Here is a 23114-nt window from a genome sequence, read left to right on the forward strand (position 1 = left end):
CATCAGATCAGGGGGCGTCTGGTGGCTGCGCGGGGCCTGTCTGTACCCCGACCCCTCCCAGCGCGCCCAGTGGAGCGGCCGGCCCGGCCCCTGCCCGGCCCCGCTGACTCGGCCCTGCGACCGCAGGCCCTGCGGAGGACGAGGACGGGGCTCGCCTTCCGCCCGCCACGGCGGCCCAGACGGTGCCCTGCGGGCGCCCTCGGCTAATCCGTTTGGAGACGCCAGGATGACTCGGAGCCCAGGCCCCGCGTCGCCCCCCGACCGCGTCCCGCGGCTCACGGCGGGGCAGGTGCGGGGGCACTGCCAGAAGCCGGAACCCTCGCTGGTGAGTGACTCCGCACAGAAACCTCTTGGGGGTCAAGCCCGGGGGCTTCATTCCTCTTATTCTCTAGGGACGGGAACCGACCCGGGGCCGGACGCGAGGCAGAGCCGCTGGGAGTGCGGAGCCGACGGGGCGGGGCCGGGAGGGAGCCCACCGCCCGGGGCACGGCACCCCCGCGCCGGGTCCGGGCGCCGCCCGCCCGCCGGCCCCTCTCCCGGCTCATCTTCCGCGCCGCCTCCCGTCCCCCTTTCCCCTTCCTCTCCCGGCCCTGCGTCCGCACCGCGGGGTCTGAGCACCGCCTCGGCCGCTCTCCGCTCGCCGCGACCACCAGGGGCGAAGGTTCCCGGCCTCCGTGCGCCGCGGGCGGAGCGGGATGGGGCGCCTGCCGGCCCCGGCGCCCTGACCCGGCGCGGGCTCAGCCTCCCTCCCCGCCCCCGGGACCCCGGCCCCCGCCGCCCCTGCACCCGCCCTGGGACCACGTGTTCAGCCTGCCCCGCCGCCCTGGCCGCCCCCTCTCTCCTTTCTGGAGACCCGAGAGAATTGGGAACTCGAAGGAAAGAGTGCGTTGTGTTAAAAGTAAGACAACCGCAGACATGAAGCTAAGTAGCAGCGCAGGGGAGGCAGGCGTCGTGGGGGTCTTTGCACTGGAGACCAGCCTCCAGCCCCGAGGACGCCGGGCCCTGGGGCGGGCCAAGAGGGCGCTCTGCGCAGAGCTCCCACGTGCCTCTCGGTCTGCACCGGAGCGCTGTCTGCCTGTCAGCCGGCAGCTGGTGGACCCTGTCTCTCCCGATTCCTCCCGGATGGGGGTGGGGGGCGTGGGGACCAGGCCCTGGGGGCAGACCCTGGCCACAGGGCCTCCGGGTGCTGCCCCAGGAAAAGGCTGAGGACTGGGCAGCTGGGCGGGGGCAGGGGTTGGGGGAGCCGCTGCTCTCCCCAGGGCTGGATGTCGCCAGCACTCCAGAAACCCATGCCCTTCTCAAAGGTTTGGGCTGGAGGTGCCTCTAAAATAGAATGGACGCCTCCCCCCACCCCCCACCCCGCCCCCCGCCCCCCGCCCCCAGGGCCTGTTCATCACTCGACCGCCTACTGAGCGGCTCAGGTTCGCAATTTAGGAGAGATGTTGAAATACATGTGTTTTGGAGTCAAACAGCCTCAGTTTCTTGCTCTGTAAAACGGGGGTGATGGGATCACTCATGTGGTGGTGATGAGGGTGAAGAAATCATGTGGATAAAACGTGCTCTGCTCACAGTAAGCTCTCAATAGAAGGTGGTGATTTGTTAAAAGATGTTTTCTCAACATTCTTATCTTTAAAAAAAAGTTTTTCTTCTTTCTCACACTCGAGTCTCAGGAAAAAACTAATACTATTTCTGCACGATAATTGCATTTTCATGTTCCAAACCTGTTTACCAGTGGCCAGGTTTCACTTCCTCTGGTTTAGCAGCTCCAGGCTTCAAAAGGCAAACCCCCTCCAATGACCAGGCCACCGGTTTGTGGCCGTGGCACCAGCTAGCTGAAAACAGGCTGGTGCGTCACCCCTTCGGCGTCTCTCAAACTACCCAACGATGAGGAAGGAGGGGAAGGAGGGTTTTTTGAATTGAGGTTAGATGCCATGGAAATTGTCCCTGAAGGTGGCTACATGTGACCTTTGCCCTCCCGCCCCAGAGCTGTGGTCCCAGCGCTCCTGCCCCCACCCTCTATGACTCGGGGAGCAGGTCAACGCATCTCCATCAATTTGTTCATATACACGCTCACCAAAGTGTTCTGGGTGCTCTGATCGCTCTGTGGGGGGCTTGTGGGTTCTGAAGAGTGGCGGAGAGGCCCCAGACAGGCTGCTGGGTGCTGGTGAGATGACATGTGATGAACAGAAGCCCCCAGGCTGAAACCAGAGGGGGAGGTCACCCAGTATGTTCAAGAAACCTCAAATACTTCACTCTCGCCTTGGATGCTGGGAAGTGGGTGATTGCCACATTCTTACCCGCTGTGAGGAGCTGGCTGAGAAGCAGTGCCTGTGGGCAGCAGGGTGGGGTGAGGGGACACAGCGCCTGAGCATTCCCAGGTCCGTGTGAGCTTGGGTTGAGGGCAGCAGAGTGGGGTGAGGGGACACAGCACCTGAGCTCTCCCAGGTCCGCGTGAGCTTGGGTTTTGCGAAAATGTCCTCCTGTGTATGTGCAGTTTCCGAGTAATTAAAATAGTTCAAAACTTAATGTGAAGATTTCCCAATGTTAGTAAAGCAGAGTCAATTAATAATATAATGAACTCCCATTTATCCATCACCTAGACTTAGTGATTATTGACATTAACCTCTGGTTCCACAGTTTATTTTTTCTTTAGTGAAATATTTTAAACAAAATCCCAGGCTTAGTAACTTATCACTTCTAAATGTTTCAGTGTGCATCTCAGAAGAAAAAGCACAAACCTGGCCCGTCTTCTTCTATGGCCGTGTGCCTGTTAGCACCCTAGGCCCTCAGTGCCGCCCAACCACGTGTTTGGAGTCCTCCAGCTGCCCCAACACTGTTCTTTAAAGTCAATCCGCTTGTGTCCAGATCCAGTGAGGCCTGCGCATTGCATTCTGCTCTTTTAAGCTTGTGCGGGTCCCCTCCCCACCCTGAGTTTTTGCTTAATCGTGTCAGTGGCCTTTTGAAACAGGCCCCACATCTGGTGCTTCGACTGCTGCTTCCTTGTGTTGCATTTAACTTGCTCCTGACCCCGCGTTTCCTGCAACGCACAAGTTTAGCCTTGACTAGGATGCTGGCTTCTGTTTTGGGTGAGAACACCTTGGCAGGTGAGCTACAGCCCCGCGGTGCAGCTGACCAGGGAGTTCCGGGTCCTCCACCGTCCCCTGTGTTTCCCCCTCGTCACTGGGAGATAATCTCACTGTGAGGCAGCCTCGGGGCACCCAGCCACCCAACAGCTCCTGTCAGCTTCCACCGCGAGGCTTCAGTATCTGTCCATCTAACAAACACCCACCACTGTGGTCTGAGTCATTTCATTAGCGCCTGCAAAAGGAGATTTTCTATGTCTATTTAAAATAATTTTTTTCTCTTAAAAAGTGATAAACTTCATATGATGTGAGCAATTGCCTTCTTAGTGACCCATTCCCCGTGCAGACTGTGACACAGGAAAACCCCCAGAGGACGTCCACACTGGTTTGTTATGTTTCACAATAACCTCCCTGTTTGCACCACACAGTGGGGCGCCCTTGGCAGGCTCTGCTGACGTGTCTTTCCTGGCACAAGTCTGAGAACATGGGGTGCATGTGATCTCCCGGTGTGGGACCCAGAGAAGCAGCTTCTTGAATGTCAGCATTTGTGAAGCAGCTGAGGCATGAACTTTCCTTGCAGACCCCGCGTAAGTTGTTTGTCTTTCTTTGGGCTCCTGTAAGTGGGCTTGTTCGTAGCAGTGGCTGGTATGGTTGAGTTTGTGTGTATCTGGATAGTTTTGCCTTGACATTAATTTTTAATGGATGGATACATGGTTCTACCCTTTGCTGGGTGCATTTTATAAAAGTTTATATGTTAAAATATTTATAAGTAAATATATATCATACATATAATAAATATATATTTAAATATTTATTTTTTAAGAGCAAAAACTAGGTAAATCTCTGAAGAACATGCTGGGCTCCCATCATGGGATTGTGGGCTCTGTGGGCTGACAGGGAGCAGAGGGGTCCCCTCACCCAACCCCCCCCAGGCCGGGGTCCTGCCCACAGCTGCCCGGCTGTCCAGCAGTGGACGCAGCGCCTCGGCAGAGCGGTGGCCACAGGGAGGCCCTCTGTCTGTCTGTCGCACCACAGGGGCCGCTCTGGCCTCCGCAGGACACTCCAGGTCCCAGGGACCACATGTCCTGGGTCTGCTCACAGGCTTGCCCCGGAGGGTCCCTGTGACTGACTGAGAAATCAGTGATGTACAAAAGTGACTCAATCTGCCTCGTATGATTTTCAGTTTCAAGAAAAAAGAAAAACAGAGCTTTTGCCAAGTTACAGGTCCGCGGGGCTCACGTCCCTCTGTGATGCCGTGAGTTTACAGCTCTGATCTTTCTGTGTGTGGGGTGGAGACTCCAGGGATCAGTTTGTCCTGAGGAGGGGTGGCAGTCTTTAATTTCTGTGGTCCCGTGGTCTTGCACACAGGTCGGCACATGGTAAAAGCGAAATAAAAACGCGTTGAATCAGTGATTTTGAGAAGAGAAATCCCAAACCGTGGTATGACTCAGTTCTATCTAATGAATGTCTTTCTTGGTTTTTTCGCTCCCAATAATTACAGCAAGCGTACAGTGCTTACGTTGGGTCATACTGCCCTTCGCAGATGAACACGTCTAGCTCTCACACTCCCTTGTGATAAAAAGCACTGGAGGTGAAAAGAGATGGATGACAAAGGCGATGAGGAGGAGACTGAGTCTGGAACCCACGGAGCAGCTGGTGTGTTTCACAGTCAGCACCTTGGGTCTCAAATAATAATCATTCAGATTCACAGTCTATTTGATTTTCTGACAATCTACCACCTACATGCCTTAAGAAAAGGAAATTGATTTTCTTGTGCAATAAATGAGACAGGGCAGATTCATCAGCTTCTATGCTCCTACCCTTAATGGATGACTTATTTCTACTCCTGTGATAGTAGAGAGGAGGAGGACCTGCCAGTTAACAGCGTTTTTATGTTTTTTTTTTTTTTTCCTGGCTACAACAGATAAGTTTCCTAAAACAACAAACTGTTTGAAAATAGGAAGTGAAGCAGATGAAGGCATATTAAGTCTCAACTATCTTTTCTTGAACTTTCCTTGGTTAGCAGCTATCTAGCTGTAGTTGTATAAAACTTCTTTTTCAAATTCACGTCCTAGAACACAAAATTATACTTAATTTTGCTCATCATTTTATATGAATAAAATTTGAAATGAGTTTAAATTTTGGAAAACAAATAATAAAACACTGATGACAACTCTGACGGGCGCTTGGTTATGTGGCTGTTGTCCTTTTCAAAGCGCTTTGCTGTTGAAACTGCTGCTGCCGGAGGAGGTGGGGGGGTTTCCCATTAGAAGGAGCAGGAGGGTGAGATGGGTCACCCGTGGCCCGAGGGCGGGAAGCCCCGAGGAGGGCCAGCTGGGGTGGCTTCGGGACCCCCACCCAAACCAGCCCTGAAGTGGGAGGAGGGGATGCCCGCGGGCAGCACACACCGCAGAGCGGGCACGGCCGCGGCCATCTGACTGCGGAGCCTGCTCGTTACACAGGGCAGCCTGGTCCAAACGCCGCGGGGATGTCCACGTGGCAGCTAAGAACAGGGCTCATGACACCTCCTGGAGAAGGGAAGGCAGAGCCCCTCCCAATGGCAGCAGCGTGGCCCGGGACCATAAGGGAGGAGAGCCGGGGTTCAGTGAGACCGTGAACGCAGCGCAATCAGGCTACAGGGACCTGGGATGGCTTTCACCCTGCATGGGCCCTTGTCTCTCTTTAGGGGATCACAGGCCTGGGAAGGTTTGAGGCAACAGCTCCTGTAAAAACCGAAACTTTGAAAACAATTGAGCCTGCCCTCCAGCTGTGACAATCCCGGCCCTGTGAGCCTGTGGGCACAGCACGGGACGTGGGGACAGCCTGGGCGCAAGCAACTTGCTTTAGGGTGTCTGGGCACTGGGAGATCAGAGGAGAGACAGCAGTGTGTACACCCAAAGACAGTCATTCTCAGAGCAGGGTGGCTAGATTAATCACCCCCCCCCACCCCCCACTGTCTGGCACCTCTTCCTGGGGCAAACCACAGCCTCGCAGATTTGCAGCTGCTCTGCAGGCAAAGCCGAGCACCGCCCCAACCTCCCCCCCAGAGCCCAGCAGGAGAGACCCGGGCAGCCAGGGGCGGGGTGGGGGGCTGGGGGGGTGGGCTTTGGCACCTGCCTCTCCCAGGCCTGACCCTGCCCTCAGCACACCTGGGACGAGGCCCACTCCCCCTCAGTCAGCTGCCCAAGCAGTATCTCCTGGCGGGGGGCAGGGAGCAGGTTGTATTGGTTTGCGTTGCTCAGAGAAACAGGATATACACACAGAACGCTTATTATAAGAAACTGGCCACGCGGTCACGGAGGCCGGGAGGCCCTGGGGTCTGCACGAGGCGGCTGGAGGCCGCCTCCCCCATCTGGCTGGAGGCTGCCTCTCCCATCCGGCTGGAAGCAGGAGAGGCCTGGTGTCCCAGCTCTGCCGCCGGTCGAGAGCCCACCTGGTGGAGGGTCGTCCGCGCTCCTCGGTTTTCGATTCAACTCTCACCCGAAACACCCCAACAGCCTGTGACCAGGCGCCTGGTGGCCCAGTCAAGCTGAGGTGGGAAGTTAACCGTCCCACTGACCTTCTGAGAACAGCAGCAGATCCAGCGGGGTGGCCTTCCCCCCGGGGCACCCTCTGCTTCAGCGCTAACGGGTGAGCAGCAGGCAGGCCAAGCTAGCAAGTCAGAGGAGGTGGACGTGGGCGCTGGCTGTGGCCCAGGACGTGGGGCTTTGAAGTCCCACCCTGTGCGTTGCTTTGGCGAGTCAGCAAACCTTGGCCTCTGAGTTCCCATCTGTAAAATGGGAGTAATGATACAAGTCCACAAGGCAAGTTCCCCGAGCTTTCCGAGCCTGTTTTTTCATCTGGTGAACAGGGAGAATGCTACTGCACCCGCCATAAAGTTGCTGGGAGGGTGATTAGGAGACCTAAAGCCCTCAGCACCTCTCCTGTGGTGTGTTCTCAGGAAACAGCCATTATTTTAATACCTACTTCAGAGCAATATTGTAATGATACATTGTATAACAAAGGTCTTTGAAACAATATAATAAGATCGTCATATTGTATATTTTTTTAAACTTGGGAAGACACCAAATTGACAAATACTTTTTTTAGGATAATAATGCCTGTTGTTTGTTAAGGGTGTGGTGAGCAGGCACCCACAAGCCTCCAGAGAGAATGTAATTTTTTTCACAATTTGGCACAATGCACCAAAGTCTCAAATTGTTCATAATATCTGATGAATAATTTCACTTCTAGGAGTTTGTCCTGAAGAAAGAATCAGAAATGAAAATAAAGATTTTTGTACAAGAATGTTCATCACAGAATTACTTAACAGAGTGAAAAATTGAAAAAAACTTTAAGGGCTTGTTGAATAAAGGTGGTTTACATTTCATATAATGATGTAATGTAATGTTAAAAAAGATGTTTAGAATAATATTCAATGAGCTGATAAAATATGGCATGTTGCCGACTGCCGGGCACAAAGTAATATATATACAACATACATTCAACAAGACTTCCCTGGCGGCTAAGACCCAGCGCTCCCAATGCAGGAGGTCCAGGTCAGGGAGCTGAATCCCACAGGCAGCAACTAAGGCCATATAAATAAATAAACATAAATATTTAAAGAAGATGCATTCAACAAAGCATTACTGAATGCCCATTTTGTGCCCATCACTCTTGGGCACACAGTAGACCCAGTGTGGGGTCCCACATAGGTTGATCACAATTTAGCCTGGAAAAAACTTACATGTGTTTTATTGTAATGTAATGTAAGGTGCTCAGTCGTGTCTGACTCTGTGGCCCAGTGGGCTGTAGCCTGCCAGGCTCCTTTGTCTGTGTGTATTATTAAAATACATACAAAAAGAAGGTACATTTTCACGGTGGAATAATGACTGTTTTCTATATTTTTCCTTTATATTTTCTTATGATTTCTTTTTTCAAAAAACAAAGAACCTGCATTACTTCAAAAATCAGGGGGAAGCTTACACTTTTTAAGGGAAAGGCCGGGCCTAGGTGACCAGCGGTGTGAGCTGGGTGTCGCACGGGAGGGGTGGCAGGGCCGGGCAAGCCGGGAGGAGAGAGAGCACACAGGCTTGAGTTGCCCTCTGCTTCTCTGTGACGCTGACCGAGCCGCTTCAAAGCCGGTCCCAACGAGGGTAAAATGAACTGATCACTCCTGCCTGCCCCCAGGTCAGGAGGACCAAGGAAGCCCCCTCTGTGCGCCTTTGACAAACATCTGCTGTGCTGCAGGATGCGGGGTCGCCTTCCTGGGCCTGGGTCTCCCCGTCCCCCTCTCGGAAGGAGCAAGATGGACCTCCTGCCCTGCTGGGCCGTGATGGACGCACACAGGGGTCTCACGCAGCGCCCACTCTTCTCCTGAGATGCGGGGGCGCCTTCAGTGAGCCCTCCGGTGACGGCAGGAGGAAGAGGGTCTCACCTCCTCACCTCCTCCTCGTCCCGCCCACCAGCGCCTCTGCTCTTGGCTCCCGGGGGTCTTTCCATCCTTTGCCCCGTTGGATGGACCTGGGGGTCTTGGTGGGGGCGGTGGGTGGTCAGTAACTTCTTTCAGGTACCCCAGCCGAGGCAGGGCTGGATCTAGACCCTGCGGCTCTGACAAGCGGGATGTCCCCACAAGGTCCAAAGTGGTGCGGGGCTGAGTCATATCACCGAGCGGGGCTTCGCCTGCCCTGCCATTCCCGTGAACTCCCCAGATCACTCACCCTGGGGCCCGGCGACCACACGGTGCCCTGAGAAAGGGCCCAAGAAAGCCCAGAATTAGTCACCAGCTCAAATCAGAATCACACAGGCCAACGTGCCCGGCCTTTGCCCAGAGGTTGACCTTAAAAAAACCCAGAGATGCTCCACCCCATCTCCGCTGCAGGCCACAGCCGGTGGGCAAAGGGCGGGGCAGTGGGCCGGGACCAGCTCACCCCGAGGGCAGGGCGCCTGTGGTCTAACACCGCAGCTTACAAAGCATGTTCAAGGACTCGGCTTCGCCTGACCCGTGAGGAGCCTGAGCAGAGCAGACAGAAGCGTCGTCCTCCATGTGAAGAAGGGGGGTTGGGGGCGTCTGGCCGGAGTGCCCCAGGCAGGCCCTGCTGGGATCATGCCAGCTCAGGCCTGGGTCCGCCTTTAGCCTCAGCCTTGGGGCCCCATGACTGCTTTGTTCACTGCCCTTAAAGAAGGTTCCCAGGGGGCTTCTCCAGGGGTCCAGTGGCTGAGAGTGTGCCTGCTGCTGCAGGGGACATGGATTTGACCCCTGGTCCGGAAGCCCCATGTGCCTCGGGGCAGCGGGGCCCGTGTGTCCTGACGACTGAGCCGGGGGGAATGAGCTCCACCACAGAAGCCCACACCGCACCTGCAGAACGGCCCCTGCCCTCCGCAACTAGAGATAGCCCGCGCAGCAACAAAGACCCAGCTTAGCCAATAAATAATCAATAAAACTGTTTAAAAAGCTTATAGAAAATTTCCAGACAGAGAAGTGGCGGGGCCTTCCTTTGCTGTTGCCCTTTGACAGATCATACAGACAGTGCAACACCCCCCACCCCCGGCCTTCCCCTTCCCACTGTTTCTTACGATTTCACGTTATGATGGGATCGCGACGGTCACTCCCCCCACAGGTGCGTCACGCGTGTCCCCTTCCCCACCAGGCACAGGGGCCACAGCAGGGGACCAGACACCCCGCCTGACTTATGGAGCTCAGGTTCTGATGGGAGAGACAGACAGAAAGCAGACAGAAAGCAGACGGCTTCCCGTTAGCTGAGAAGAGAGACACCATGGCGCCTAACTCGTGCCAGAGAAAGAAAAGAACAAAAGGTGGGTTTTACCCAGAGGACTCTGCGGTTCCTAGTGTTCTGCGCCAACAACACCAATGCTAACATTGATTTTATATCATCCAGGCTTGAAGTGTGTGGGTGTGTATTTAACACGAGCAGTTGTTACCCCCTTTTCTGTTTCGCTTACCAGCATTTTCCAGTGTCCCAGCAGTGGGAGGGAAATGCTGAGTTTTGATAACTTCTGGTGAGGTAGGGGTTTGGAGTTGGAGAAGCTTCCTTTCTGCCTGTCTTTGGGGAGGTTGGTGTACCAGCAAATCGGGAGAAGCAAGTGGCAGGCCTTAAGATGGGGGCTTCGTTGGAACAGGCCAGGAGAGCTCCTCTGCTGTGAGCTGGGACCTCGGCATGTGACTCGGTCATTTCTTGTCTCAGAGAGCTACGGGGAGGGTCCGAAGGGCCATGGTGCACTGACCTCTCCAAGACTGAAGCGTCTGGAATCAGTCCTGCCAGCCCGGTGACGCCACGGGCTGCAAGGCCCGCCTCCCTTGGGGTGTGGTGGGACAGGCCTGGGTGTGTTTCTTCCCAGTGTGACCTCCTCGGGCAGCAGATGAACGGTGTGTCTGCTCTAACCCAACAGCCCCAAAGGCTGCACTCCATGCCTGGAGCGGGCCTGGTGAGACCGGCTCTCCAGGAGAATTTCTGAGTTCTTTCCTGCACTGACTGATGTTTCTTTAGGCCAAATCTGCTTAAAAATATAAAGACTGAATTCCCAGCCCCTCCAGAAACCTCCAAGGCTGTCACAGACTCAGAACACAGATGCCCTTCAGCATTTGTCCTGGATGGACCCAAAGGGAGTGAGGATAAGGTTCCGCCAGCCACAATGCCACACTTCCACTCGGAAGTGACGCCTGGCTGGCAGCTGCGCTTAAATCTTTTTCCCCTCCTCTTTCTCTGAAACCTCCAAAATGGGAAACGTCCTTTAAAATAGGAAGACGAGAAGACAGGCTGCCCTCCCGGGGGCCCACGGCAGGGCTGCTGCTCTTGGCCCGACTTGACACCAAATCTCGAGCGCTTTGAGGTCAGCCTCAACTATTGGATTGAGTTTTGTCTGACCCAGGGATCGAGTCGCCCCCTCACACTCATTTCAGTCCCTTCCACTCAAGTAAAGGCAGACACAGCTGTCGGGTGAGGGCAGCAAGACTGTTTATTGAGAAAGGGGAACTCGCCGCGGGGCCCAGTGTCCCAGCCGGTCAGAGCATCTGAGTGCCGGGGGACAGATGCTGGAACCCTCTGTCTGCAGGGAGGAGCCCGCCCAAGTCCAGGGTGAGTCCTGTGGCTTCTTGGGAGTTGGGGGAAATAAAGGATGGGCCTCCTGGGGTCGCTGGCAGCAGGAAGGGGTTAGCGCGACAGCACCGCGCTTCCCACGCTTTGGTGAGTGTTGAACATGAAGATGCTGACGCGTGATTCAGCACAGCCACCAAGACGGCAGAGCGTAAAGGTCCAGGATTCTTTGGAGAGGGGCCAGAGAGTTTGGCTTGGAGAAGGTATTTCTCAGCAGGCAACGCGATTGTAGGAGCCAAAGGTAACAGAGCCGCCCGAGACAAGAGTGGCCTCTAGGGGGTCTCTCCCAGGGGGCAGAGCAGGGAGGCCACTTCCCTTTCCGAGCCCGGGTCGGTGTCGCAGGTCCATCTCGCCCGGTCCATCTCGCAGGACGTTTACTGCGCTGGAGACAAAGCGCCCAGGTGTCCAATGGGCGGAGCGGGAGGAGAGCGGGTCTCAGGAGCCGGGCTGGGGTTGGGGGAGACGCTGGAAAAGCTGAGATTTTGGGAAAGCTCGTGAGGGAGACCCCGCGGACCCGGCGGAGCAGCCCGCTGCGCTCGGGGAAGTCGGGGAGACGGGTGGCGGTGGGGGACGGCCCGCTTCGCTTCCCTCCGCCGCCCGCAGCCCGCGGGTCGAGCAGCTACGGGCCAGCAGCCGAGGGGGCGCTCGCCGTCTGGGCTCGGCCGCCCGCGCGGGCCGGGCTCCGGAACGGGGAGCCGTCTTCGCCGGAGAGTGATGACGCAGAGCTGCTCCCGCGCGCCGGGCGCTCGGCGCGCCCGCAGGCCCCGCGCTGCCGCAGCTGCGCGCGGAACGAGCGGTCGAGTAGCAGGTAGATGAGTGGGTTGGCGCAGCTGTTGACGAAGGCCAGGCAGGTGGCGACGGTGAGGCCCCAGCGCAGCGCCAGCAGCAAGCGGCAGGGCAGCGGCAGCGCGCCCAGGCTCGCCAGGTGGAAGACGGCGCGCAGGGCGCAGAAGGGCAGCCAGGAGCCCACGAAGGCGCCCTCGACGGCCAAGATGATGCGCAGCGAGCGGCTCCGGGCGCGGCCCAGGTGCGGCGGCCCGCGCAGGCGGCGCGACACGCGGCAGTAGCAGACGACGGTGACGGCCAGGGGCAGCACCAGGGTCAGAAGCAGCAGCAGCAGGCTCAGGCCCTGGAAGGCGTCCGACGGCTCCTCCCCGCACTGGCTGCCGCGGTCCTGGCCGGGCATTGGCCGCAGGCGGCGGAAGGCCAGCGACGGCAGGCCGGCGGCCAGCGCTGCGGCCCACACGCCCGCGCAGGCCGCCAGCGCGCAGCGCCGGGAGCGCGGGGAGCGCGCGGCCAGCGGGCGGCCCACGGCCAGGTAGCGGTCCACGCTGAGGCCGGCCAGCAGCAGGGCGCCCGCGCAGCGCGTGCCGGCCAGCGCGAAGCTGCTGAGCTTGCACAGGCCCTCGCCGAAGGGCCAGCGGCCGCCCCGCGCCGCCGCCGCGGCCCACAGCGGCAGCGTGAGCACGAAGCCCAGGTCGGCGGCCGCCAGGTGCTGCACGAAGGTGTCCACGAGCCGCCGCCGGCCGCGCGCCCCGGACAGCAGCCACAGCACGAAGGCGTTGCCCGGCAGGCCCACGGCGAAGGCCGCCAGGTAGAGCGCGGGGATGTAGGCGTGGCTGTAGGGCAGGTCCCGTGCCGCGCACAGCTCCTCCGGCTCCAGCTCGTCCGGCGCGCCCGACCCCGAGTAGTAGTCCCAGGGCGCCGTCCCCGCGCTGGGGCTCCAGGGCTCCGTGGGGCGCATGGCCGGAGACGCCCGGTGGCGGACGCGGGGCCAAGAGGGAGGGTGGCTCTTCACGGCCCGTGCCCAGCCCAGCACCTCCCTTCCTGCCCACCCAGTCGCCTCGGCCCCGGGCGGCAGGAAGGGGTGGGGGCGGGGGAGGGGCAGGCGCCTGGGCCGAGAAGGGGGCGAGATTCGGGGTGGGGCGGAGGGCGGGGGACGTGGCTTCCTAGCTGGGTCTTTGGAAGAAAAGTGCCCGGGCTGGATCTCCGCCCTGCCTGCCGTGGGAGCCTGGCCTGTCCCTCATCAGTCACTGGTTTGACTGAACTAAGAGCGTCAAAGGTCTCAGGGCCCAGAGGGCCGGTAGAACAGGCGCTCAGAGCCTCAGTCCCTCTCACCCCCTCTTGGCTCCCGGCTACTGTCTGTCTCTCTCTCAGGATTTTCCCCAGGGAGGTGCCAGCTGCCAAGATTCCCCTGGCCTCTTTGCAGAGCCGGCGGGTGGAGGGAGCCTGCCCTTGGGGGCCTCCCTACAATCAGGGACTGAACACCAGACACTCGGATGGTGTTAGCTCCCTGAGCTGCCCGGTCCGGTGTCTTAGCCCAGGGTGGCGTTTCTGACCAGCTCAGGTTCTCAGGGAGCCATGGGGAGGGTTTGAACCTGGAGAGGGAGGGTCAGCCTGTCCAGATGAGGCAGCAGAGCCCGGAATCCAGACCCCAGCCCTTCCCCACCTTCCTTCCTGGGCAGAACCTACCTATGGAGCCTACGGGTGTTAGGCTCGGAGCGCAAGATGGAGTGGGACTCAGTGGCAGAGGCGCTGTCCTCAACCAGGAGTCGGGAGTTTCAGAGGAGGACGGGATCCCTTGTGGACTGAGAGGCAGGAAGGATTCAGAGAGAAGGGTGGGCATGTAGCCTGGCCTTGGAGGAGGCGGTGGGCCAGGGAGAGGATGGGGGCAGGGTTCCCGAGGATGCTGGGCATCCAGTCAGGCCCCAGCTTCTTTTAGCACGTCCTCCCGTGAGCTGCTGCGGTGAGCTGTGACAGTGAGTCCTCCACAGAGCCACGCCTCGTTGTCACCAGGAGTGGATGAGCCGTTGGGTCATCTGGCATTAAAAACTCAAGGCGGGTTATTCTTCCATTTCACTCCGTTTAGCCCTGTTACAGCAAGCGCCTCTGTGTGGCAGGCCCCGTTGCGGGTGTCACAGGAGATGCCGCTTTTGACCTTGGAGGGTCACTAGTCAGGCCCCAGAGACAGGTCCACGCGTCCCGCATGCAGGGGCCGGCGTGCCAGAGGTCACACGTCCCGGTGTGCAGGTTCACGCAGTCCCCCTGGAGCTTGGAGGAGGGGGCGGCCCCTCTGATTGAAGAGTATGTCCCGAGTCTTGCCCGGCACCCGAGGTGGGGACTGAGAGGCCCCTGGACACGCGGAGGGGGCAGAGCCCACCTGGGCCCCCAGGGCAGGGCAGTGCCGACCCGTGGACGGACACGCAGAGGCCGCAGGGAGCCCTGTGGTAGGCTGCTGTCGCGTGTGCAGGGGACGGGGAGTGTCAGGGGACCGGCAGTGGGGACTGAGGGGAGCAGACCCATCCAAGAGGCCAGGGGCGCGGGGCTCTCGTAGCCGAGCAGGCGGGTGGGCCTGGGCAGCTGGCGGGAAACGACTCAGGTGCTGTCCGCCCATCGGTCCACTGAGGCCGGGGCTGTGGAGAGGCGTGTGTGTTCTGTTCTGTGTTGATTGGAGTGGGGTGACGGAATAATTCGCAATCCACCCACACCAGGCCCTTCTGAGGGCAAAAGCAGTGTTATGACCGTTGACCTGGGCCGTCAGGCTGGCCTGTGCCGAGCCAACGGGGACATCAGGTCTCCCTAGCTATGGCCCCTCTGTCTGCGGAGACACCCGGGGGAAGAAAATGCCAAGGGGCAGGTGGGGTGTGTGCACACTGTCCCCAGCAAGGGTTACTGCACAATCGGAAAGGCAGGCGAGGGCCGAGGCCGGGGGCGGGTGGCCTTTGGCCCGCCCTCCCCACCCCTGCCCCCAGGCCTGGGTCTCCCCCGAAGACCCCCACCCACAGTGTGGAGACCGGGTGGGCTGCCTTCTCAGGTTTGGTCAGGCTGCTGGCGAAGGACACTCTCGTCCTGGGAGGCCCTGCAGCCTCCGCTCCGGAAGGCCAGCCCAGGCTGCGCTGCCTCGCGTGAGCAGGGACACGTGGGGGCCGATAGGGGCAGCTGGGGACAGGCCCCATGCCTTCTGGGCGCACGGCAGCCCAGGCCCGGGGCGTGTGTGGTTCTGAAAGCTCGAGATGAACGCCCAGCTGCCGCAGGTGGACGAGAAGAGTAGGCCAGGCACCAAGAGGGCCGTGGAAGCAGGGCTGGAGGGGGGCAGACCTGGGCTGTTTATTAGAAACATCGGGCCTTGCGCTTCCGGGGCCGTGGCCTTGTGGTCCTGAATGCGTGGCGTATTCTCTCTGCTGGGGCCTGGGTGGCAGGAAGCCACAGGGGTCTGGCCTGCCACGTGCCCAGCCTGGCTTCAGTGATCAAGGCCAAATCCATGATGCCAGCCTCTCCTCCCCCTCAGGGCTGGAACCAGTCCCCTCATGGCATCTCTTCCTAGTGAGCTGAGAGTCCAGGCCCCTGCAGACGGGCATGGAGCCTGCAGGGAGAAGGCCTGCCTCTCTCCATTCGCACCCCAGGGCCCTCTCAGGCCCCCAGGGCTCCAGCCTTCCAGAGGGAGAGTGGCTGGGGGAGCCGGGTCAGCCATACACCGACCACAGGCTTGTCAGCTCCTGGGGTGAACAGGGTCCCCGTCACCGTGCTTGGCACAGGCCTGTGTAAGATCAGGGGAGTATAAATACAGAAATATCCAGGGCTTTGAACTGGATGGCCTCTAGGAGGAGGGTTTTTTTTTTTTTTTTTCCAGTCCCTTTATGAGCTGTATATTTAAGCTCTTAACCACTGTCCCCCTTAATTTTTCTGTCCGATCATCTTTAACTCTTTGGGGAAAATTCTGAAAGTTCTCTTGCCTTTTTCATCGTGAAAGCCTTGGTCACATCGCAGAGTGTGGAGTAAGAAAAGGCGTTCTGGCCCCTCTGGCAGCATGACACACCAGTGAACTTTCCGGCCAGCGAAGGGCATTTTCAAAAAGGAATTCGACTGTGAGCCCGTAGCTCTCGGGTTTTCCGTCTTGTCAACACTGCATTTCAGATGTTCCCCACGTACGTATTTCTCACACGCCTGTTTCAGAGACGTGTTTGTAGCCAGAAGGTGCACAGTTTCAGTCTGCTTTTCTCGAGTAATGCAAATCCACATTTTCCTGTGTTGCTGAATCTTCTGACCCCTTTGCTTTGGTCATTTAGGTTGTCTGTAGTGTTTTCTGCAGTATTTGTATTTATACAAATTTGGAATAAATAACAGCACTTACCACTTTTTTCTCCTTTCACACTGTCCTCTGAGTATAAACGCCTTTGTGAAGACAAAGGCTATGAGATTCTTTGTGGCTTGACACACCTGCCTGCAGTGACCACTAATGGGCATCGTAGGCGAGCACAGCTTCAACAATCTTTTAGAGACACTCATTGGTAAAATGTATCTTTCCACTTTAACAGGTAATCAGGTAAAGTGGTAACTCACTTCAATTTACATTTCTTTGAAAAAGTAAGATTGAAAATGTTTCCAGATGTAATTCCTCTCATGTGAACTAACTGTGTCCTTCACACATTTATCTATTACAATCTTTTGTGTGTCTGATAATTTGTATCAACTATTTATTTAGAATAAATCATTATTCCACTTGGTTCAAGTGCCTTTCCAGGCTTTTTTTCTTAGTTATTTACAATTTTTGTTTTACATTTTCATAGTGGAATTCGTTGCTCTAAGCAATTTCAGAGTTTAGAATGTTACTTTCTCTTTGATGATCTAAAAACGTTCACTTTTACTTTTTAAATGTATTCATTGGGCGGCACTGGGTCTTAAGACATGGCACGTGGGACCTAGTTCCCTGACCAGGGGTGGAGCCTGAGTGCCCTGCGTTGCGAGTGCAGAGTCAGCCACTGAACCACCAGGGAGGCCCCTTCAATCTTCTTGTTAAAATTTTGTATCATCTTTTTAAATCCACATAAATTTCTTTTTAGATTTCTAACTTTCCCAACGCCATTACATTAAAACTATTTGTAAGAACCCCGCTGTACTGCAATGTCGAACTGTGTCCACACCCACCACGCTGTCCGTGTCTGCATGTCTAGTGAACAAACAGGTGGGGCTGTTGGTGGGAGAGGCTGGCGTCCACGTCCGCTTTATAACTTGACCGCCGTGTGCAGCTGGGCTCCAGTTCCCGTCTCAGAGCAGGTGGGAGAGGGCCTGTGTGACGGGGCAGGATCCCATGGACAGCGGGGGGGACACCCCCACAGCAGCTCTGCAGTCCAGCCCAGCCCTCCTGGGGAGCTTCGGGCTCGGCCGCCCTGCCCCCTCCCACCCCGGATGTCTGTGCACACAGCGGGTGGAGGGTCACGGTCTGAGATTGCCCTGGACACCTCCTGTGAGGTCATCCCCACCTGGGGGCTTTCAGGCCGGGCCAGCGCAGGTCCCTGGGGCACAGGTGAGGTGGCTTCTGCTGCAGAGCTGAGCGGGCCGAGGCATGGACTGGGGGCAGCGTCGGTCTGCGGCCCGTGGTGGGCAGGGCAGGCGTGTCCCCAGCCTCTGGATGGCGAGGGTGCTAGAAACGGGGGCCCTGCCTTCACTCAGTCCTCCACCGGCTGCGGGGTGCCTCCTCACACACCACGCTCCCGAGCCCTCCGTGTGTATATGCATGCACGTGTGTGTGTGCGGCTGTGCCGGCGTGTGGAGCGGGGAGGGGTGTCAGGGGAAGGCCGGCAGTGGTCCCCCCTACCCCTGCCACCGCGGGCTCCCCAGCCCAGGGCCGGCCCCACCCTGGGCGCCAGGGGTGGAGCGGGGTTTCAGAAACTCTCAGGGACGAGACCAGGCGGCTGGGAAGGGGCAGGAACATCTCAGCGTCCCTGGGGGAAGTGCTTTGGTGACTCAGAGTGAAAGTGTCTCAGGGCCGCAACCTCACTGCTGGCCTGGGGGCGGTGGGTCAGGGGTGAGAGGAAGAGGGCGGCTTTCAAGGAAAGCGAGATTCCATCTCCTGCTTCAGGGCTGCAGACTGAGGTAGCAGGAACCCGAGAGGAGGAGAGCGGCAGGGAAGTCCCCTGGCAGGACAGGGCCCCAAGGGTTTGGAGAGGAAGTTGCAGGTCTGGGTGGTGATTACTCAGCCCACAAGGGTTGCTCGCCAGCACTTCCCAGTGATCTCAGCCCGTCTCTGGTCACCGAAGCAGGACTGGTGGCTGGGAGGGGGCGAGGGGCGCGGGTCAGCCCTTTCGCTGCCGTGAGCCTGCCCTTCCCGCCTGGGCCCTCTGCCCGACCCTGCCCTTCCCACGCCATGCTGCCCGTCCTAACAGGGTGGACGCCCCACCTGTCAGCGAACAAAAGACAAGAAGACAACGACAGGGTGCTCCCTCTCCAGCCGCCCCTGCCGTACTGGGGAGCAAGTTTTAGCGCAGAATGGCCGGGAGGCGGGCAGACCCGGCACCCTGTCTCCAGTGTGGCCAGGTTGGCCTTGAGGCTGTGTCTGGGCACCGCGGTGAACGGGTGACGTCTGGAGTCACCCTCCTAACTTGGCACAAACGTGAGGAGCCAAGGAGCCTGAGAAGGTCCTGACGGTTGGATCTTTCTCACAGTGACTTTGTGACTTATCTCGACATGCCACACTTGCCTGAGTTTCACAGTGTCTACTGGGGATTTCCCTGCCGGCTGCTGTGACCGGGCCAGGCAGGCCCAGGAGGACTTCAGTGACGGCTGGGCTGGTGCAGGGGTGTGGGGGCATCGGGATCCCGGTCCCCCCTGCAGAAGAGACAGCCTGGCGGCGTGGGCAGGGAGCTGGGGTGATGGAGGCTGGGGGGTGCAGTGTGTGCGGACTCCTGGCCCGGGCGCCTCCATGGTGGACTGGAGAAGAGGAAGGGAGGCCCTCAAAGGCTCGGCCTCGGTGGCTGGCAGCTGCTGGGGTCGCGGACCTACCCAGAAGGCCGAGGACTGGTTTCTGAGCTGGGTGAGCTGCGGAAGGCCATGAACTTCTGGGTGAGGGGTGAGACGCACGGGGGTGGCGGGGAGGCCAGGTTGTATGGAGGCGGAGGCTGCAGGCCTGGCAGAAAGCGCAGGGGTGGGCAGGGCCTGGGGCGGAGCCCTGAGACTGCGTGCAGGAGAGCTGGGGACAGACAGGAGGGGAGCAGCCCACCCTCAGACGACAGCAGTTTGCAATTTCAAGCTGCCCCCAGGCCCCAGGGACAGTGTAGGTCAACCGGAGGGTGTCGGACCAGGAAAGCCACTGCAGGGCTCTTATTTTGAGGGCAAAACTATCTTTAGTTGGAAAATAGGGGTGGGCTTCCCTGGTGGCTCAGGTGGTAAAAAATCTGAGATGTGGGTTTTCAATCCATGGAAGACCCCCTGGAGAAGGGAATGGTTCCCCTCTCCAGTATTTTTCCCTGGAGAATCCCATGGACAGAGGAGCCTGGTGGGCTACAGTCCAGAGGTCACAGGGTTGGACACAACTGAGCAGCTAACGCTTTCCCTTCATGCGGTTTTTAGGTTTTTCTTTAACTGCCCTGGTCTGAATGAGGAGAATCCGCAAAATCAAAGTGAAGCTTATGGAATAACTGTCCAGACCTGGCTCCCACTGCTGCCGGAGCTGGGTGAGCTCAGCAGACATTCACTTGTAGAGGCGCAGAGGGTTAATTCTGGCATTTTTAATGATCAATTCACCAAAAAAAAAAAAAAAAGGAAGAAATCAGGCAAAATTAATGCAAGATGAGCACAAACATTCCTGCATCACTGTGTAGACCGTCTGAGCCGCACAGACAGCGACAGGCTTTCAACAGCACCTAAGTCAGGCTTCAAACGCCTTCCAGTACAGTCACCTCTCATGGATACCTTTAAACTGAGGTTAAGAGACAGGAAAACCATGTGATGTGTTTGCCCAGGTTCAAATATTAGCCCCTAGACCCCGTATTTTAATCGAGAAACAGAAAGGGACATTTGGTGCCATGCTTTTATTCAAATGAAAGGGGAAAAACTACACTGTACCAGGAAGTAGCAAATAGGACAGTATTTTACAGCACAGCATCGTAAAAAAAACCTGTAAGCGACGCTCCCGAGTGGACAGGCAGCACACCAGACGCTGTACATCGCCCCAAGTGTCCATGGAACCACAATTAAAAAGCTGGATTTGGCTTTAAAAACAGCCAACTGAACTGTAACAGTCATAACACAACTGAGCAGCTGAGGGGAATGAAAAGCTTTCCAGTGCCTGTCGCACGGCAGAACCTGACAGGCCGCGCGGGGGACCGCGACAAGGGTCTGGCAAACTCAACCAAGTAATTATCCAACAACGTGACCTCCGATGATGAGAAGCACCAATGTGTTTCAATAAGTTGATGACTATCTCCAGACTTTATGAAATAGCATAATTCTCATTTGTATAATTTTAAAAACATAATTTAAAAAAATCCACAGACTTAAATATATCCATATTCCTTCTGCATGAATAAAGTAAACCGTCATACTGAGAGCAAGGAACTTTTGTGGCAATATTCACATTCTACCTTCAGACCTCACAGACACCACTGGGCACAGGCAGGCCTGCCTGAGAACAAAGGGTGGGCCTGTCTGGTCTCACATAGTCACTTCCTCCACTGTCTTGCATTCAGTTTAAAAAAATTTAATGGCCAAGTAGTATCACCAAAAAGATTGCTTTGATAAGGGAAATTTCATTGATTAAAAAGAACAAATTTAGTAATGTTGAAGGCTTGTTAACTCTCCTTTTGACTATTACCACATTTTGATTAGGTTCACTATTTTTTTAAACTAGTCAATCTATTTGACAATCATTTCCTTCTAATTGTGACCGAAATGGTTGTCTGAAAGGTAAAATGTGCAATCCATCAGTTTTAATCTTCATATATTATATACACAATATGTATACACTTAAAATATAAGAGTTACATATATCCTGGTCTTTTACATGCAAACAGCAGATCACAAATAGTTCTGAGCTACACACATATCTTGCACAGGTATTGGAAAAAAATCTGTGAAATTTTCTTTTTTACAGTTTAAACAAATATACATAAATATAAGAACATAAATTACAGTAAAATATTGACAGCATTTGAGAAGATGCTGATAGCCCAGACGCACTGACGCCGAAGGCCTTATAATAAGAGAGAAGCACAGTCCAGGGACACCTCACTCCTACTCTCTTTAAAAAATAAGTGAATACATCATCATATGAGATATTAGTTATTTCTCTGAACAACTCAATTAGAGAAATGTATATATTTTTGTCTCTACTTCCCATGAAAGAAAACAGACTATGCATCTCACATATGCCACAATACTGTCTTCCCTCTAAGGCTACATGTTGTCACAACACTGAAACATAACAGGATCACAGAATCGTTCAAGTCTTTTCCTGAGAATGAAGTTTTTCCCCAACTAACCCTCTGGTATGCACTGTTAAAGGAACAAAGATCACGTAGGGAAGAGTTCAAGTGTGTATTTAATCTAAGGTGTCCCACTTGAGAAGGATGAAAAAGAAAAACTCAGAATCAGTGAAAGAATGTGAAGCTATTTTAAAATTAAAACGTAGCCCTTTGTACATGTTTAAAAACTCTAAATATACCTTTTGTATCAGCTATAAATACAACGGAAAGACCTCTCAAGAGCCTGTGGCAGGAAGTCTTCCATCTTCAGACTACTCTCAAAGTGCCGTTCATTTCTGCCAGCTTATAAAGTGACGTGCTTCAAAAGAGACAGAAAGCCTTTTTGTTAAAAGAACAATCTAAATTATTCTGAGACGGCCAGAAGTGGTGTAAAAACAGCACTGATTTAATCAGCAACTTCTTATAACATTTCTCGGTTAAGCTCACGTGGTTTTAAGTGAACTATAGCAGCTCTTTACAACTCCTCCTCTTGTTTCATAGGAAAATGTTAATACTTGAGTGAGTAATAAACACAGAAGTGTAAATACTTCGCAGGGTAGTTCGGCCAGCGCTCTGACGCCACTAAAGCACAAGGGTTACTGGGGAGCTGACACTAGTTTTCTCTCTGCGTCCTAAGAACCGCGCGAGCTATCTCCGCAGGCCTATTTCCCACTCTCGTGATCTCCACATGAACCCAAATACAAACGTTATCCTGGAACAAACTCCAGGGGAGGAAAATAGCAAAATAAACCATCTGAAGACACTCATATACGTTAAAAAGTTAAAAAAAAAAAAAAAGCAACAAACAAAACACACAGCTGATGATCCTAGCCTTACGTCAACTAGCGTCCGCAAGAACTCAGTGCTTCGCTGTATCGAAAGCCCAGCAGGCACACCTCCCCCAGCGAGCCAGACACCGCCATCACCTGGCCCGGCACCTCGGTGCGTCTCCAGCACTGTGGTCTACATTCCAGTTGTCATGACAACAGGGCTGAACGTCCAGTTTCAATGAATAAAAGTCTGTTGGCAATTAGAAAGGATTTCTATAGGCAGGAGGGATGAAGTGCAAACTTACCATGAACGTTCAGAAGCAGGGATCTCCCAGTTCCTATGCTTTAGTGGGTAACAGTTTTTTGGGCGTCACTGGCCTCTTGGCCTGCCACAAATGGCTGTGAATGGTAATGGCATCAACACTGGCAGATAAAGTTTTAGCAGGGATGTGGCTGAACTGTTTCCTGTCAGAATTGTATTTGTAAAGGCCCTCGATCATCTTTTTAGTGACAGACTTAGGGCCTATCCCAGTCAGCTTACTGATCTCTTCAGTCTCTGGGCAGTAGGCGTACAGAGACCGGAACTGGCAGCCTGAGTCCCGAAATAAGATCAGGAAGTTGTTGGCATCTGACTTCTCCATTTCCTTCAGGATTACAAACAAAAACAAAACAACAATAAAAACCCTTAAACGTTTTGCTGAACACAATTCATATGTTACATTTCTTGACACGTAATTTAAAACAGAAACTCTCCAGCAGCTAAAATGCAGTGCGTGTAATGCATGCCCAGCACGCTGGGCTGAACTGTGTGCAGGCCCCTTACGGCCGAGGCCTGCTGGCTGTGCCCAAATCGAGACCCCGGAGGAACTTCAAGGTCTGCAGGATCTGCTAGATCTCTACCACTGACAACCAGCACTGGCCGCCTCCTTT

General features: G+C 55.7%; 2 protein-coding genes and 1 long non-coding RNA gene across 9 annotated transcripts in view; 1 reads left to right on the forward strand and 2 right to left on the reverse strand.

Moving 5' to 3' along the window:
- Positions 1-3502: 3502 nt before the first annotated feature.
- Positions 3503-5262, forward strand: LOC147356020 (uncharacterized). Its single transcript, XR_015142956.1, has 2 exons — positions 3503-3670; positions 4585-5262. It is a non-coding gene; the product is annotated as an uncharacterized LOC147356020 (long non-coding RNA).
- Positions 5263-11018: 5756 nt separating this feature from the next.
- On the reverse strand, positions 11019-13053 carry GPR25 (G protein-coupled receptor 25). Its single transcript, XM_086343153.1, has one exon. It carries the CDS (start codon positions 12918-12920, stop codon positions 11796-11798), a length of 1125 nt encoding a protein of 374 aa, XP_086199279.1. The 5' UTR covers positions 12921-13053; the 3' UTR covers positions 11019-11795.
- A 6915-nt stretch (positions 13054-19968) lies between these two features.
- The window catches only part of CAMSAP2 (calmodulin regulated spectrin associated protein family member 2), a 97592-nt gene continuing 94446 nt past the window's right edge, over positions 19969-23114 (reverse strand). For all 7 annotated transcript variants that reach the window (XM_086343149.1, XM_086343148.1, XM_086343147.1 and 4 more), the window contains one exon: positions 19969-22828. In XM_086343149.1, the coding sequence (XP_086199275.1) occupies positions 22523-22828 (306 nt within the window). In that variant the 3' untranslated portion in view covers positions 19969-22522. The remainder of the gene's footprint in view (positions 22829-23114) is intronic.

The sequence above is a fragment of the Bos grunniens genome, chromosome 16 (assembly GCF_055505025.1).
Source record: "Bos grunniens cultivar Pamir isolate PY7600 chromosome 16, Bosgru_T2T1.0, whole genome shotgun sequence".
NCBI lineage: Eukaryota > Metazoa > Chordata > Mammalia > Artiodactyla > Bovidae > Bos > Bos grunniens.

What these genes read in the sequence shown, in the direction of transcription:
- GPR25 (XM_086343153.1), bottom strand. Translation starts at nt 12,920, where the DNA reads ATGCGCCCCACGGAGCCCTGGAGCCCCAGCGCGGGGACGGCGCCCTGG.